Source organism: Vicugna pacos, chromosome 34 (genome assembly GCF_048564905.1).
Source record: "Vicugna pacos chromosome 34, VicPac4, whole genome shotgun sequence".
Lineage (NCBI taxonomy): Eukaryota > Metazoa > Chordata > Mammalia > Artiodactyla > Camelidae > Vicugna > Vicugna pacos.
In genome coordinates, this window is record NC_133020.1 from 20,357,206 (window position 1) to 20,372,561 (window position 15,356).

At 58.2% G+C, this 15,356-nt stretch overlaps 1 protein-coding gene across 2 annotated transcripts; it reads right to left on the reverse strand.

Annotated features, from left to right (window-relative positions):
- Position 1: 1 nt before the first annotated feature.
- WASHC1 (WASH complex subunit 1) lies at positions 2–14,994 on the reverse strand. Of its 2 annotated transcripts, none has more exons than XM_072954686.1 (11): positions 14,861–14,994; positions 11,798–11,951; positions 3,593–3,704; positions 3,246–3,392; positions 2,959–3,095; positions 2,565–2,700; positions 2,196–2,397; positions 1,917–2,087; positions 1,099–1,251; positions 447–515; positions 2–271 (listed from the first exon to the last, which is right to left on the reverse strand). In XM_072954686.1, the coding sequence occupies exons 2-11, from the start codon at positions 11,944–11,946 to the stop codon at positions 249–251; spliced, it is 1,299 nt and encodes a 432-aa protein (XP_072810787.1). In that variant the 5' UTR covers positions 11,947–11,951; positions 14,861–14,994; the 3' UTR covers positions 2–248. The 2 variants fall into 2 exon arrangements, with proteins under 2 accessions (XP_072810787.1, XP_072810786.1); XM_072954685.1 differs by having other exon boundaries at positions 2–369.
- Positions 14,995–15,356: the final 362 nt, after the last annotated feature.

Consider the following 15,356-nt stretch of genomic DNA (forward strand, 5'->3'; position numbering starts at 1 on the left):
GTTCCTGCATCATCTGTCTTTATTGATTCGAGCTGCTTTACCTCCACCTCTCTCTGGGGCGGGGCAGAGCACAGAGAGTAACAGTACCCCCTTCTTCGGCCTTGGAAGACAGCCTCCCTGCTCCCTGAAGGAGGTCCGGGCAACAGAGCAGGATAGCCCTCCACAACCCTGTCCCTCCAAGGGGCCCGTCTGGCTGTCCTGCGATTCGGGAGAAGGGGAAGGCGAGCCCCTAGGACTCCCAGTCGTCCTCATCCTCCTCTCCCGGGGGCTGCTGTGGGGGTGGCAGAGGTGGGATGGAGTCTGACATTCGGGCAAAGGCTCCTCCCGGCCCCTCGCTGGCCCCCGGCCCAGGTCCTTTCCCGGAGATACCTGGGAGGGCAGAGGTGGGGAGTGAGGGGCTGGTGTGGGGCACCAGTCCACCCAGCCCCTGCAGAGATCCCTCCTACCTTTGCGCCTCATGGCCAGCTTGTTGAAGAGATCAGACATCAGGTCCCCACCTTGGCTGGTGGCTCTCACTGCAACAGGAAAGCCAGGGGGAGATGATGGGGCCGAGGTTGACCAGGGGCAGCCTGTGTAACACCCTCAGGTTCAGGCGCTTTATTCTCCATTCTGTCAACACACCGGCCCGTCCACGGCCACCGGGTCACCACAGATCTTGGGGTTTTGGTCTCAGCACTAATAAGAAAACAGCTGAACTCTTCAAGACAAGGGGCACAGAGCAGCCCCACTGGCTGGACAAAGCATTCAGCCCAGCGGGATCAGGCAGTTTGCCTGGGGTCACCGCGCAAAGCCCAGAAGCAGAGCTGGGGCTCAGACTCGGGACTGGACGCCCAGGGCGGTGCTGTGTTAGGCCCAGATGTGGCATCTGTGCCAGCGTTGGGGATTCACAGCTGATGTAATTCAGAGGCTCAGAGAAGCAGGACTGAGCCAGGTGTCCCTCGAAAAATACCCAGGTCCTCGACCATTTCCTCGGACAACCGGCAGAGTCCACTAAGAAGGCTCTCGTTTGAGCGGGGCTGAGGGAGGACAGTTCCAGCAAGCAGACGCCAAGCCAGGGAGGAGCAGAGGGGAGGGCCGCTGGGGACGGGGGCGCCCCACCTTGCTCCTGCTCCTTCTGCTTCTTCTTCTCCAGCTTGCGCTCCTTGACGCTGCGCAGCTTGGCCTTGCCGATGCCGCCGGCCTGGCGGATGGACTCCAGCAGAGTGGCCCGGCCACTGGAGGGGTCAACCACTTCCTTGGGCGCTCCCTGGACTGGGGCCGGGGTGGGAAGGGGCGAGGAAGAAAGGCCGCTCAGACGGGGCCGGGCTGTGGGCTGGCCCAGCCTAAGGTTCCGGGGAGGAGGCAGCTGGCGAAGCGGCACCTCGGGAGACAGGAGGCCGTCCCGGGTCTGGATGCCCAGAAAGCCACATGTCCAGCAGCCCAGCCCCACCAACCCCACCCGTTCTTGGTGCCACGCTATTCCGGTGGACCCAGAGAATTACCCACATGCTGGCTGACTGAACCTGACACGGGCCAACAAGGGATTTTTGTGCCACTTCTGGGCGCCGGAGATGGCCTGGGAGACATACTAATAAAACCAAGTCTGAGTTTGAGAGACACAGATACTGTGTTGTTGTAGTTTTCTGTTTTTCTTGGTAACCCCTTTTCCCACTGGTTTAAGTAGGAACCGGGCACCCAGGCTCCCACTTCCCTCGAGCTTAGAATTCTAGGGTGCCACATGGTTTGAAACCACTATTTCATGAACCCAGTGGAACAAGATTTTGAAATAAGAACTATTCTGAAAATCTAAAATTTATGACCACTTAGCCAACCTACAGAAAGGGACCTACAGTCTGGACCTCCTTTAGGGATCCAGAAATCAAGAGGTGTCCTCAAAGAGCAAATCCCCACACGCCCCACCCCAGTACTGCTTGTACCTGAAGGAGACAGGCTGCTGCTGTCTTCCTCCCTGGTGGCTTGTCCTGGAGGGGCCGCGGTCTGCGGTGGAGGTGGAGGTGGGGGAGCGCTGACCAGCACTGCCGGAGCTGGGGGAGGGGGCGGGGGCGGTGGCGGCGGTGGAGGTGCTGTGAGCACCCCATCTTCTAGGTCTGAGACAGGAGTGTGAAAAGGTGTGACGTGCCTTGGGAAAAAAGTGGCTGAGCGGGTTGGGGGAGGGGGGGGCTCCCACCCAACTCTGTTCCCAGCTCTCAGCTCACCTGGCTTGAAAGGCTGGGCTACCTCCGTGTGGAATGCGGGCAGCTCTGGAATGGGCCCAGGGGCCGATGGGGCGATGCCGGGGCCGAGGTCCGCACTGTACATGAGGTCATCAGCTACGCCCGGCAAGTCGGGCAGGTAGGACGGCACGTCGATCTCAGGCACCTGGCCCAAGTCAGGCACGTAGAAGTAGTTCTCTGGGACCTGTGGGATGGGGGGATGTCAGGGGCTGTGCAGGAATGGGCCCTACAGTTTGTCCTTGGGTGGCCAGTGGCTCATACGTCCCCACGCACAGCTGGGTGGGGTAAGGGGCTCATCAGGCCCCTGGACTGGACTTGCCTCCCCCCAACCCACGTGTGCTTGCTCTCCACCTGCTGCTCCAGCTGCTCTCTCTTGCTGATGGACAAAGGAGCATCAAACAGCTTCTCCTCCGTCTCAGTCCCCAGCATCACATGGGTCTTTGTTACGGCGCCAGCCAGCGGGTCCAGGAAGACGTACTTTTTGTACCTACAGAGTCGGGTAGAGGTCAGGCAATCCAGCTTCTGCTCTAGACCCACAGTCTGGACCACGCTTCCCACTTCACTGGGGCCACAATTCATTTGTACTGTGGCCTCCCAGGGCCTCCCAGGCAAAACCAACGGGTCAGGGGCCTCCTGGCTCCCTGGCAGCAGATTTCTGCTGCACCTGAGCCTGGTGCCCCTGGGTCGCCCACTAAGCCAGGCCAGCCTCCACCCAGCCCTCCACAGCCCCCTACCGCGGCCATACAGGTTTTCGGTGGTGTTGAAGAGCAGCAAGGAGCTGACGGAGCTAATGTTGCTGGGAAGACCCCCCAGCCCCTCCTCGGCCTCGTCCTCAGGCTCCGGCCTGGTGCTCACACACACAGGGAAGTATTTCAGCTTCTCCTGGGGGTGGGGGTTAGGGGAAGTGACGGTGATGGCATCTGCCCAAAGGGACTCTGCCCCATTGCAGTCAGAATCCTCTTGGGGGACAAAACTCTATGAGGCCCTCAGTTCCCCCCCAACGTCCAGGGCCGCCTCTGTTCACCCCCAGACCTGCAGGGCCCGCTCGTCCAGGGGGCGGGGCTTGCTCTGGATCCTGCGGCGGGGCCGCATCTGCAGGCCAGGGTCCCGGGCACCCGTGAAGATGGAGCCGTACTCCTGCAGGCGCTCCGGGGCGGGGTACTTGGCACTGGAGAACACCTGCGGACATGGAGTCTGACCTCACTTCTGTGGGGCCCAGAGGTGCTCCAGAGAGCCTAGGTTGGGGCTGGGGGTATTCTGGGCGGCAGGTGTGGCTGGAGCGGCGGCAGGACCTGGCTGCCTCGGGGCACGGGGAGAGGGCAGGGAATGGGGCTTCTCGGACTGCCCACCAGCCACAGGGACGGGGACGCGTGGGCTACCTTGATGGCCTTTTTGCTGCCCTTGATCTTCTCAATCTTGGCCTGGGCCAGGGAGACCCTTTCCCCAATGGTCTGCAGCTGCCTCCGGCTGAGTTCTACTCGCTGGGAGATCCTGACACCAAAAAAAGAAAATCACAGGGCTGGAGGCTGCTCCCCAAGTCCCGGCAGCCCTGCACCCCTCCTGCTTCTAACGGCAAACTTGTGAAGCTGGGGCTCAGGGAGGAGCTCCTAAAATAGTGACATCTGTGTGTCTGGGCAATCTGGGAGCTGCCCAGGGACCTCGAGCAGGGCCACCGACCTGAAGGGTCAAGGAATGGCTGTGTAAGTTCCCTGGCGCTCTGGGCAGGGGTAGGCAATCATCCTGGCCCCAGGCTGCCAGCTGCATGTGCCATCTGAGGGGACATGGTTCCTGCCTGAGTTCACAGCATCATCACAACTTACATGGAGGAAACCAGAGCTCAGCGAGGCTGAGTAACAGGCAAGGCGGGGCCTAAATTCAAGTTTGGAACCGTCCAGGAGAACTGCCCAACACAGGGTAAGCGGTTTTGGGTAAATCAAAGTCCTCACCACAGTTCTCACAGTTGTGGTCGGGCTGCCCACCGGCTGCCACTGTCCCCCCAGCCCCAGGACCGTGGGCTCCAGCCACAGAGAGCCCTGCTACTGCCTGAACAGGCCGAACGCTGTCCTGTCGTGTGGCCTTCACTGTCCCTCCAGATGCGCTCACGGCAGGTCCCTCCCTTCACTGAGCCCCTCCACGCCAGAGCCTTCCCGAGCACGGAATCTGAAACTGCCCCTGTCCCTCTCCAACCCCCAGCTGGCTCTGCGGTCATGCAGCCACTCCTGGGCCAAGGGCTCTGCTCCCTGCCGCAGCCCTAGCGCTGGGACGGCCCGGCACTGGCACAGCTCCCCCCACCGTTACTGGACGTCCATGTAACACCACGTGCCTAAGGGTGAACACACACCAGCCTCACTCGTGCCCACGTCACTCAGCAATATGAGGTTCTTCTCACGGCACAGGGATTCTGGCCCACACCGCCAGGGCGCCCTCCTACCTCCAGGAACACCAGCCCCTGCTGTGGCCAGTGTGTTCCACGTCCAGAGTGGTGACATCCACTGGGCAGGAGTGAGCACACGGTGAGGCACGTGAAGCAAGGCAGAGCTGCAAGCTCAGCTCCCCAGAACAGCAGGAGGACATGGCGGGTGGACGGCAGAGGGACCCCCGCTGTCTCCGGGGTCAGAGACGACACAGCCAGGGAACTCCAGGGTTTCTTTAAAGGCTGAAGTGAGCAGTCAAGACTTGCCCAACCTTCTTAAACCATCCCCACCAACTCTAGGAGGTTCTGCCCTCAAAGAACCCACCAGTTCAGCCAGGTTCACAGCCCAGGGGTCTCCATCCCCAAGAGTCTCCCAGATGACTCCTGGCTCCTCGTGTGCAGAGGCTCGGGGACACAAGGGCTGGGCTGGGAGCAGGCACCCAGACCAGCTTAGTTTTCCTTGACTTACTGATCTGAGTGGGGCAGCGACGCAAACAGAGAACAAGAGGCACAGTTTCCTTCCAGGAGAGACGCGGAGTCAGTGACTAGCACGAGTGCGGTCTCTCCAGCAGGGAGGAGGGCCTCCTCACCGGGAGCGGGTCCTCGCACACAAGCTACTTCCTCAGGTGCCCGGATCAGCCACACGCCGCCCGGTGCTCACGTGACCTCATGGTTATGAAACCCCTGCATTCGAAGTTGGCGTGGAGGGTGGGAGGGACGTCCAACCCAGAGACGGACAAAGTCGGCTGTCTGGGTCTTCCATCTGACTTCTCACAGTTGTAGGCATCAAGCTTAATAATGAACCCAGTCCGTTTCCAGGATGGATTATTAAATAGGGGGTCCCGAGCACTCTGAAATGGAAGAGGCGGCTCCCCGGGCCAGCACTGTTCTGAACGCACAGCGTCTCTTTTTCGGCAGGGTTATTCGACAGGAGCACAGGGGAGGGCCTTACACACAGTGCCGCTTGAGTCAGCAAGGGTTCTGACAGCTTCCCACAAAAGCCCGCGGACAAGAGGAGCCGTGGGGCTGGAGGGAGCACATGCAGGAAAACCAGAGCCAGACGAACAACAGCCCCCATAAAGCACGCTGAAGAGCGGGCTGACCTCAGCCTTGCACGGAGGTCTCCTGCCGCAGGGCCCTGCGCAGCTCATCCAACGCCTGGTTAGTAAGGTGGGGTATCAAATGGGGGGGGCCAAAAATGCCTGCACTACGGACTCAAGACTCACATGATCTTGAAAGACCAGAAGAACAGAGAAGACGGAACTGCAGAGGATGACTGTGAAGGTGAAGCCCAGTACTGAGGTTTAAAGAGCCAAGTGCACAAACACAGAGCACGGAGTTCCTGCAGCAGTGCGGGTGAGAGAGGACCTGGAGGCTTGGGTCACCTGCCTAAAAGCACGGTGAGCAGCTTGGAAAGGAAATGAGGCCTTGGAACACACAGCTCCTTGTCCCTCTCCCACTTTCTTTTAATAAACAAGGAGCTCCCCTAGCGACACTAGAGAGCAGAGAGACCCGGACTGATGAGCTGATCTACGCCAGGCACCCACCTCATCCACAGCTGCATCCCCTTCCAACTGGTCCCATGTTCTAAGAGGGCGCTGACTTCCCTTCTAGACTATGGGGCCTGTCTGATTCACGGCTGCATCTCTAGCACCTGGGACAGAGCCTGACATGAGACAAACATCTACTGAATAAAAAATGACAAGCTAATGAGGGGGGGATGAGTGAGGAACCTGAGTCATACAAGATAACTGGGGGGTGTTCTGGCTAAAGATGAGATGACTTGGAGAATATGATAATTCCCTTCAAATATCAGAAAGATCACAAGTGCTGTCAGGTGGAAAAGCAATCAGACTTATCGTGTGTCACCCATGGGAGCGGTGGGGGGAGTTACGAGGAAGACGTCAGTTCTGCACACGGAGAACTTTCTAGTCAACAGCTGCACAGCTCTGCAAGGAAGCAGATTCCAGCCGGATGCCCACCTGTCAGGGATGCTTCGGGGGGTTTCCTGTGTGGGTCAGGGGAGCGGAAGACATGTTTTCAGGGTTCTTTTCTTATCCAAGAACCTGTAAGACTAAGTAATGGCCTGCGGGTTGACAAAGCCCCCAGGAAGCCCACACTCAGACCAAGGATGAGGAAGAGGTTTCAGCTCATGTGTCATCACCACTGGCACTGACAGTCTGGAAGGCAGTGTTAGGAAAGACCGCTGGGCCGCATGGGGACTGGGACCAAGAGCTATGAGGCAGGGGATGGTGGCAAGAGGGTAACTTGTTTGTGGGTCCTGATCTGCACACCCCAGCTTGGTGGCTGGCTTCAAGGCAGGTCAGCTTCCAGGCTCATCACTGGAGCCAAGTCTCCACAGCACGTCTCCGGGACACCAGCAGGGAAGGAACTGGCTCAGCCAGTCTGCTCAGAGCCTGGGACAGAGACGCATCACTAACACACACCTGCCCTAAGGAGATTCCATCCATCAGGGAAATAAATAACTAAAGTGTCCCATAGACCTGGGGACAGCAGCAGTGTGGCTTTGGGCAAGTCACTTAACCAGTCTATGTCTCATTTTCTCCAGCTGAAAACAGGAATAGGAACCTCTACTTCACGGAACTGCTGTAAAGGTCAAGGGAGCGAATGTATGTCTCATGCACCGAGAAGCGACATAGTGTAAGAGCTTGGTCAACACTTGCCTTGACCACCCACGGACTGGGCAGTGCTGAGCAGACGTGGAGGAGAAACTTCCACTCTGCCAGGGAGCACCACGAGGGCAGAGTGCAGAGGGCTCCTCTGGCTGAGGCCTGGGGCGCCTGGCGGTCAAGGTGAAGGAGGCACACTCTTCTCCCGGGGCGGAGGGGGGGGGTGGCCAGGACAGTGCCTGGGCTCCCTGTCCCACCACCTCCAAAGCTGACTCCATTACCTTCTGGGAAGATTTCCTATGAAGCCAGACAGGCCCGTGGCCCCTGCAGGGTGGTGCACCCTCCAATCCTCACCCCAGGCAGCTGCTTGGGGTGTTAGGGGACACCCCTCCTGCCCTCAACTGCTGCTGCTCCTCCCCTCACCGGCCCTGCCCCCTCACCCGGTCCCCTGAACAGCTCCTGCCTTCCCCTTTATCTTCTCCACTCACTGGGTAATTAAGGATGATCTGCTAATTATGCAGGCAGCTGATTGAGGCTCCCAACCTTGGGAGGCACCAGGTGCCAATCAGCAGGGAGAGAGGGGAAGAGGAATGGAGAGGAAGGAAGAAGTGAGGAAAAGCGGGGAGTGTGGGGAGGTGAGAAGGGAGGATGGGGAGGAGAGGGGAGAGGAAGAAAGAGGAAGAAAGAAGACAGAAGGAGTGGTCAGGCTAGGGGCGGGGAAGGGCAAGTGGCGGCACCCCCATCCACAGTCTGGCCGCCCTGCAGCCCTCTGCCCGTCATCTAAGTCGTGTGGAGCAGGCGGTGTCTCTGGGCAGATACTCTGGGGCCGGCGGGCAGGTGAGGGCGGGAGGTCTGCGAGGCAGGAGGAGAAGCCAGGGAGGGGCCGCGAGGTACTTGTCATTCCCTCTGTCTCCGCGGGCTCCGGGCTCCTGGCTCCACTGCGGCAGAGCAGGAGGAAGGACCAGGCCTGGAATGCTAATTTTCAATGAGCTCACCTGCCTGCAGCAGGGGACACAGGCTTCAGTGGGGCCGAGGGGCCAGGTCTGGGCCTGAAATGGGGGGAGCAGGGGGGCAGGGGAGACAGAAAGCAGCTCTTCACCCACCTGTCTCCCCTCTGCAACAGTATGCTCAAGGGGAGAGATTCCAAGCTGGGGTCACATCCCCACCGCAAAGCCATAAAAAATGAAAAGCCCATAAAAACAGAAAAGCCTGTGCCTGTGGACCCGGTGTCAGCCTTGCCTGCTGCCCCCACTCGTCCCTTCCCTTCATCCTCGTTCCCAATCTGTCACCATGTCCTGCCCTTATTCCCTTTGAAACGCCTCTCTCTCATCCGCCCTCCCTGCCTGCGGCTCCTGGCCACAGGCTCCCCCTTCTTGTCCACTATGACGCTGCCTGAACCTTCCCAACACTCTTCTGTCCCATCATCTCTGGCTCAAGAACCTATGAAGCTCCCCAAACCCTGAGCTCGAGCCCAAAGCCCTGTCCAGTTGGGAGAAGCCCCCACGGGCCCCAACTCTCCCCTCACCCACATCCTCCCACCCACTCCTTTTGCTGGGGACGTCCCAGTGCTGTGGGACACACAGAAACAGGAGGGGCTCCCAAGGGCACCCGATGTCGGGGCAGAGGGGGGAGCAAGGCCACAAACGTGGAGAGCTGACTTTCACACCCCATTGTGCAGTGAAGGTGCTGATGTACAGGCCAGGCTCCCGTCTGTGCTCTGGTACTCAGATCCCCGCAGACCCCTGCAGCCCTCCAGTCAGGCCTCAAGCCTTTGGCACCCATCTCTAGGCCCCAACGCATTCCTCACCCTGCTGCGTATGAGTAAGAGCTCCAGGCCGACCAGTTACCTTGCAAGAACAAGGCCTATCTGGGAATGGGGCCAACCCAGCAGCAGTAAGCAGAGGCAGGATGCAGCAACACCAAGTCCCGACCACGTCATTCAGCCCTGCAGTGCCAGAGCCTGCCCTATGGATTGCTTACCCTTGCTTACGCTGGTCTGGGGAGTGGGACTGACAGACGTGCTGCCAATGCTCAGTTGCTTCTCTCTCATCCAGGTCCCCAGGAGCCCACCCAGTTCATGCCGTGCAATTCAGAACCAGCCCCGACTGCTGCTTTCCCATCCTGACGATGACGTCCCTGAGGACAGGAGCCACATGCTACACACTGTTAGTACCCCTTGGTCCCGAATGCTGGGTACGTGGTAGGAAGTCAACGGGGATCTGGAACCTGGCTGTAAGGGGAGCCTCGATGCAGGCACCAGGCTACTGGAAGCATCCTATCGTCCCTGGGCCAAGCCAAGCCCACGTTCGACTAACTCATCACTCCCTGCCCGGAAGATGGCCTTCCTGCCCTCTGCTCATCCCATCCAGGGACAGCGCGACATGACAATGTCTACAGGTCCCAAACACCAGGAGGGGAAAGGAAAGTATGCTAAAAATCCAACGCTCCCTTTCTTTAGAAAGGCAGGCACATGGTCACAGTGCCGGTGAGGAAACACAAGGATTTCTGATGGATTGTTTCTGGCATCCGTGTCAATCACAAGGCATGAGGTGACCATAATCTGGGACTAATGGCTCTTAAATGCCTATGTCCTCTTGCTTACATGTTCCTTGGGCATATTTGGCATAAAAATATGCATTAAAAGGGTACCTAACACTTTCTGTAACTATTTTTTTGGGGGGGTGGGTTAGATTTATTTATTTATTTGTAATGGAGGTGCTGGGGACTGAACCCAGGACCTTGTACGTGCTAAGCACACGTTCTAGGGCTGAGCTGCACCCTCCCCCATCTTCTGTGACTATGATGGCAGGTTAACGGATGGTCAGAACAGGCAGCGATGAGCAGCGATGATGTCACCAGATAAGAAGAGGGGCTGTTTACTGAGCGCTGACTGCATACAAGGCACTTCGACTCTCGTGCATCTTCCAATTCATTTAATCTTAACAATCGTCTTCTGAAGAAGGTACCATCATCATCACTGTTTCATAAATGGGAACACTGAGGCTGAGAGAGGTTAAGTAGCTTGCCTGAGGTTACAGGGCAAGCTAACGAGGAAGCCAGACGGCAGCCCAGGCAGTCTGCTCAGGAGTCAACCCCCTCGACCACATCAGGGCACCCCCTCAGTTACATTCACATCCTGGGTAGGCTTGGGGTAGGCAGGGGCATCAGTGGGCAGCTCAGAGACAGAAGAATCAAGAGGATCCGATGTTTGGACCACGTCCCACTGGAGACAATGACCCCATTTTCTGCCCCTGTCGGGGAAGGCTCCCAGGAAGAGGGGGAATTCCAGTTGATGGAGGAGGACACTGTGTGCTGCAGCAGTGGGGGGGGGGGTCCCTAGTCTGAGGTCCAAGCAAGGGACAGTATGGGAGACTTGACCAGGAGAGGGACCTGAGTCAGGCAGTCAAACACTCCAGCCTGGGGGAGGGGTGGAGTGGGCATCCAGTGAGAAGCAGCTCTAAGCCCATCTCAGGTTACTCATGGCCAAAGACAGACAAGACCCATACACAGGACAAAACCGGGGACCTCTGCAAGACACAGCAAACACTGTGCACTCCTGTTCAACGGACACCAAGTGAAAAATCACGGCAGCCCAAGGGTTGTGCGGGATCAGCGCTGGTGGTACAAACAGCCCTCACTCCCTGCTCGAAAGCATCGATGACCCAAGGCCACCACACCAGCCTCGGGAAGCCCCTCTCTCAAGTCACACAGGCTTCTGACTTTCTGGAACATTCTTCGCTCAACCTACCCACTCACCGTTCAGGTTTTGCCATAAATATTTTTCCTCACACATGCCTTCCCTGACCCTCCAGACCAAAACAGGCCTCCTGTCATCACAGACAGTGGTAATTCCAGAGCCTGGAGCCTCGAGACTTGGGTGTGACCCCTGGCTCTGCCACTCAGACAAGCCTCTTGGCCTTTCTGCCTCAGTTTCCTCATCTAGAAAAAAGGAACAACAGGACTTCCTCAGCTGTCGCTGTGAGGGCTGAATGACATACACTCAGATCAGTGGAAGCACACAGGTAATGCCCATGCAAATACAGTTATCACAAAAATATTAAAAACAGGTCTTATCACAATGGTAAGTGACATGCAAATGATCGAGTCTGTCCCTGCTGCTGGAGCACATCCTCTAGGTGGGCAGGGACGCTGCCCTGTTCGTTGCTGTAACTAAGGAGAGTAGCACAGAGCCTTGCACACAAAAAGCGCTGCATAAAAATGTGCTGACTCCAGGAGTAAGTGAGGCGATAGGCTCCTCAGTGGGAGGAAGAGCATGAGCTGGGAGAGCTGTACCACCTCTGGGCCTGTGGATCCACGGGGAACCCGGGACTAAGTGGGACAGGAGGTTGTGAGCTCCTACGAGAAGTTCTAAGCTGGGCACCCAGCTTGGCCCCTTGGGTACGGGGAAGCCAGCTGGGTCCTCCCAGGACTAAGAATCACCAAAAGGGGTGCTCCAAAAATGGTGCATGGCCGGGACTGGAGAGACGACTGCCCAGGGCAGGGAGCAGCCCCGATCACATGGGGGTGGTAGCAGCACTCACCTGCTAAAGATGTCTGCGGAGACCTTCTGTAGGTACTGCAGGGCGTCCGCCACCTGCTGGATGGCCTCCTCTCGTCGCAGGTCCGGCTGGATGAGGGGCACTGCATAGGTCTGACCGGCCAACGAATGTTGGGTCCCCGTGGGGGTCATGGTGCCTGGGGGTGGGAACCGAGCATCAGGACTGCCCCCACACTCACCTGCCACAGGACAAGGTGCCGGGAGAAGGGCACCCAGCCCCCCACCCCAATGATCTGCAGAGCTTCAGCACGTGGTGGGCGGCTGGGAGCTCACAGGAGCTGGTGCTCTGTTGATGTTTGTTGGGGGAACGAGGGAGGGAAACTGGTAAGGACCAGAGACTGATGAGAAGCTTTCAGAGGAGGTGCAAAACTGACTGGCTGCCAGGCGCCCGGGACCCAGCAAGGCACCCTTTCCCTACCTCATCTCCCTTCAATCTCCCAAGTCTGGATGAACAAGAAACCCTGGCTGCAAAGTGACAAAAAAGGGATGGATTGGGGGTGGGGGGAACTGCCTCTATCAACTGCCAAATGGCACCCAGGTCTGGAAAAGCACAGAAAATGTGGACTCCTGGGTTCTCACTCTGGCCCCCGAGGACCTACGCCTGAAATAGAACAGGCAGTGGCTGTGACTCCAAGTATAAGGGTGTCCAGGCTCTGTTCTCCCAGGCCAGAGCTAAGGGGGGCCAGGAGGAAGGAGGGGCATGTGGTGGCAGGGGACAGGAAGGAAAAACACTCCTTTGAATTGCAAGAGGAGGGCAGAGTCTATTTATACTGGGTTTAATTAACTCTGCTCCCTGGTGCCACCAAAGCAGCAATCACACTGCAGACAGCACTGATTTGATTGGCAAGAGAGGCACCAGGCAGAATATTAAGGCACTGGGCCCCTATAAATAGGCCTAATCACAGCCCCTCGGTAGAAGACGGCGAGGAAGACATTAATCAGGCCTGGAACTGTGCCCCAGACCTGTTTTCTCAGGCACCACGTTGGGGCCCTTAGTTGCAACAGAGGTGTGGGTGGGGCTGGGTAAATGTAGCAGGGAGGGTTTAGGAGGCTTCATTTGGGCTTCAAGTGCTGTGTGACCTGGAGTAAGTTGCTTGCCTTCTCTGAATCTCTGATTCTTTCCATTTCTTATCCTGCAGACTGAGAATAGCACTGCTCTGATAAGTGGTTATTCTCAACGTATCAACCAAAACCCTCCTCAGGCTGCAGCTGACTCCTTTGCTCCCTCTATTGGCTTCTGCCCTTCCTTCTACCCTACTTGTTCTCTCCTACCCTTCCCAGGCCAGCACTTTTCCTGATATGACCTTTCTGCCCTCCAAGCTTTTCTCCAGCAGCGATCTCATCAGCGTCCTAGATCTGAACCTGCCTAGACTCCTCATCAGGGCCCAGGAGTAACTAACTCCTCACCTCCCCACTTCCCTTCCTGCCTATCAAATGACCAAAGTGGAACCGGCTGATTCCAAACCAGCTGAGGAACCTAACCCTCTGGGACCTCATACTCCTTTCAAATATCCCCACCCACCCCTCTTTGCATTTTCACTGATGCAAATCTGCTGTGTGTCCTCACTTAGTCCTGTACCTCAGTTTTCCCATCTGTAAGATGGAGAAGGAGTAAAAGGTAGAAGGTACTTTCTGTGCCCATCTTGAAATGCATTTCTCGTAGTGAGTCACCACACTGTGTGTGTGCGTGTGTGCGTGAGCACATCTCCTAAGCCAGGGAGCAGCAGGTCTGTTCAAGAATTAAGAAATTGAGTACAGGTGCTTAGCGGTTTACTCATTCTGCCTGTAACAAGCCCTGATCAGCTACTAGGTGCCAGCCATGATCACGACAAAGATGAACAGGATGCTATATATGCTGTTAGGACAGCTTGGAAAAGAAACAGCATGTGGAAGATAAGCGCTCTACCCTAGCCAAGAACCCAGCGCTAGAGGACACTGTGGAAGGAGTGATAAATCCCTTCTGGGGTCAGCGGAGTCAGGAAAAACTCTTAGCAGAAGCTGTACCTCCCTACCAGGCCCAGGGAGAGAGGGCAAGGAGAGCACCCCAGGTAGAACGGAGAGTTAGACCAAGGTGTGTAGGGGAAGGGCAAGTGGTTTGGGTGGTGGGGACACAACCATTCTTGGGCAAGTAGCAGGAAAAAGAAATGTGAGGCCAGATAGTGAAAAACACTGAATACCACGGCAAGGAGCTTGGACTTGGGCCTGCAAGCCAGGAATGAAATGCTGAGGCCTGTCATCCCATACAGCAGGCACTAGCTACATGTGGCTACTCAGCACCTGGAATGGGGCCAGTCCTAACTGAAATGTAGTCTAAGTGTAAAATATACACCGAGCTTCAGACTTAGTAGTAATAAAAAGACTAACGTATCTCATTAAAAATTTAAATACTGATTACATGCTGAAATGACCGTATTTCAAATACGGTAGGCTTAAGCAAAATATATTACTAAATTAACTTCACCGTTTCCGTTTAAAGTCACATATGTGGCTGGTACCTCGGAGAATCTGGTGAAAACTGCGGATTCTCCCAGGGAAGTGGACGTACAGCATACCCGTCTCACACAATGAGATTTGTAATTTTGGACGTGCTCGGGACACCCAGCTCGGCTGCAGGCAGCCGGGACCCAAGCACAGTTCCCGCGGTGCGGGGTCAACAAGGGGCCGGGACGGGTGGGGCTGCAAAGGGAGCACCCAGGGCAGCCGGTCCAAGGGCCAGGCCGGAGGTGCGCAGGCCCGCGGGCCCCGGCTCTGTCCGCGAACCCGCAGGGCTCCCGGGCCAGTGCCTCCCCGGCAGCGCGGGCGGGCGCAGGCCTGGCGCCGGGGAACCCCGAGCGGGGGCCGCGGGCCTGTGTGCCGAGGCCCAGGCCGGCCCCTCCGGGCGGGCAGCCAGTCGGCGGCCGAGGCGGAAGTCAGCGGGCCCGGGCCTCCTCGCTCCGCTCGCCGCCCAGCCGGCGCCTCCCCGAGCCCCTGTTGCCCCCTGGCGTCTCCGTCCGCCCCCTCCGCGTCCCGCCCCGGCCCCGCGCGCCCCGCAGGCCCGCACCCTCACCTGCGCGCCGCCCGCCGGGTCCCGGCGCCGCCTGCTCCGCCTCCCGGGCGCTGGGGGCCCCCAGCTCTGGCTCCGCCTCCAGCCGCCAGTTCTGCCCGCCCTGCGTCGGCAGCTCTCAGCCTGGAGCCAGGAGCGCCTCCTCTCCTCAGGGCTGAGCGCGCCGCCAGCCCGTCAGCGCCGCCTCGCGCGACCCGGCGTGACCCCCGCGCAGCCCCGCCCCTCTCTCGCGAAGCTCCGCCCCCACGAAGCCCCGCCCCTCCGTGCAGCCCCGCCCCTCTCCCCTTTCCTCTCCCCTTTCCCCTCCCCTCCGCGAGGCGCTCGATTGACCTCCCCTCGTCCAGCCCAGATTTTGTGGCCTAGGCCTCTGCAGGCCCAGCTCACCACAGAGCCCGCCTAGTGCCCGCCCCCGTTTAAAAACTAAATGCCGGACACGAAAGGATAAACGCTGCACGAGTCCACTTATGCAAGGTGCTCGGAGCCGTCAGATCCAAACAGA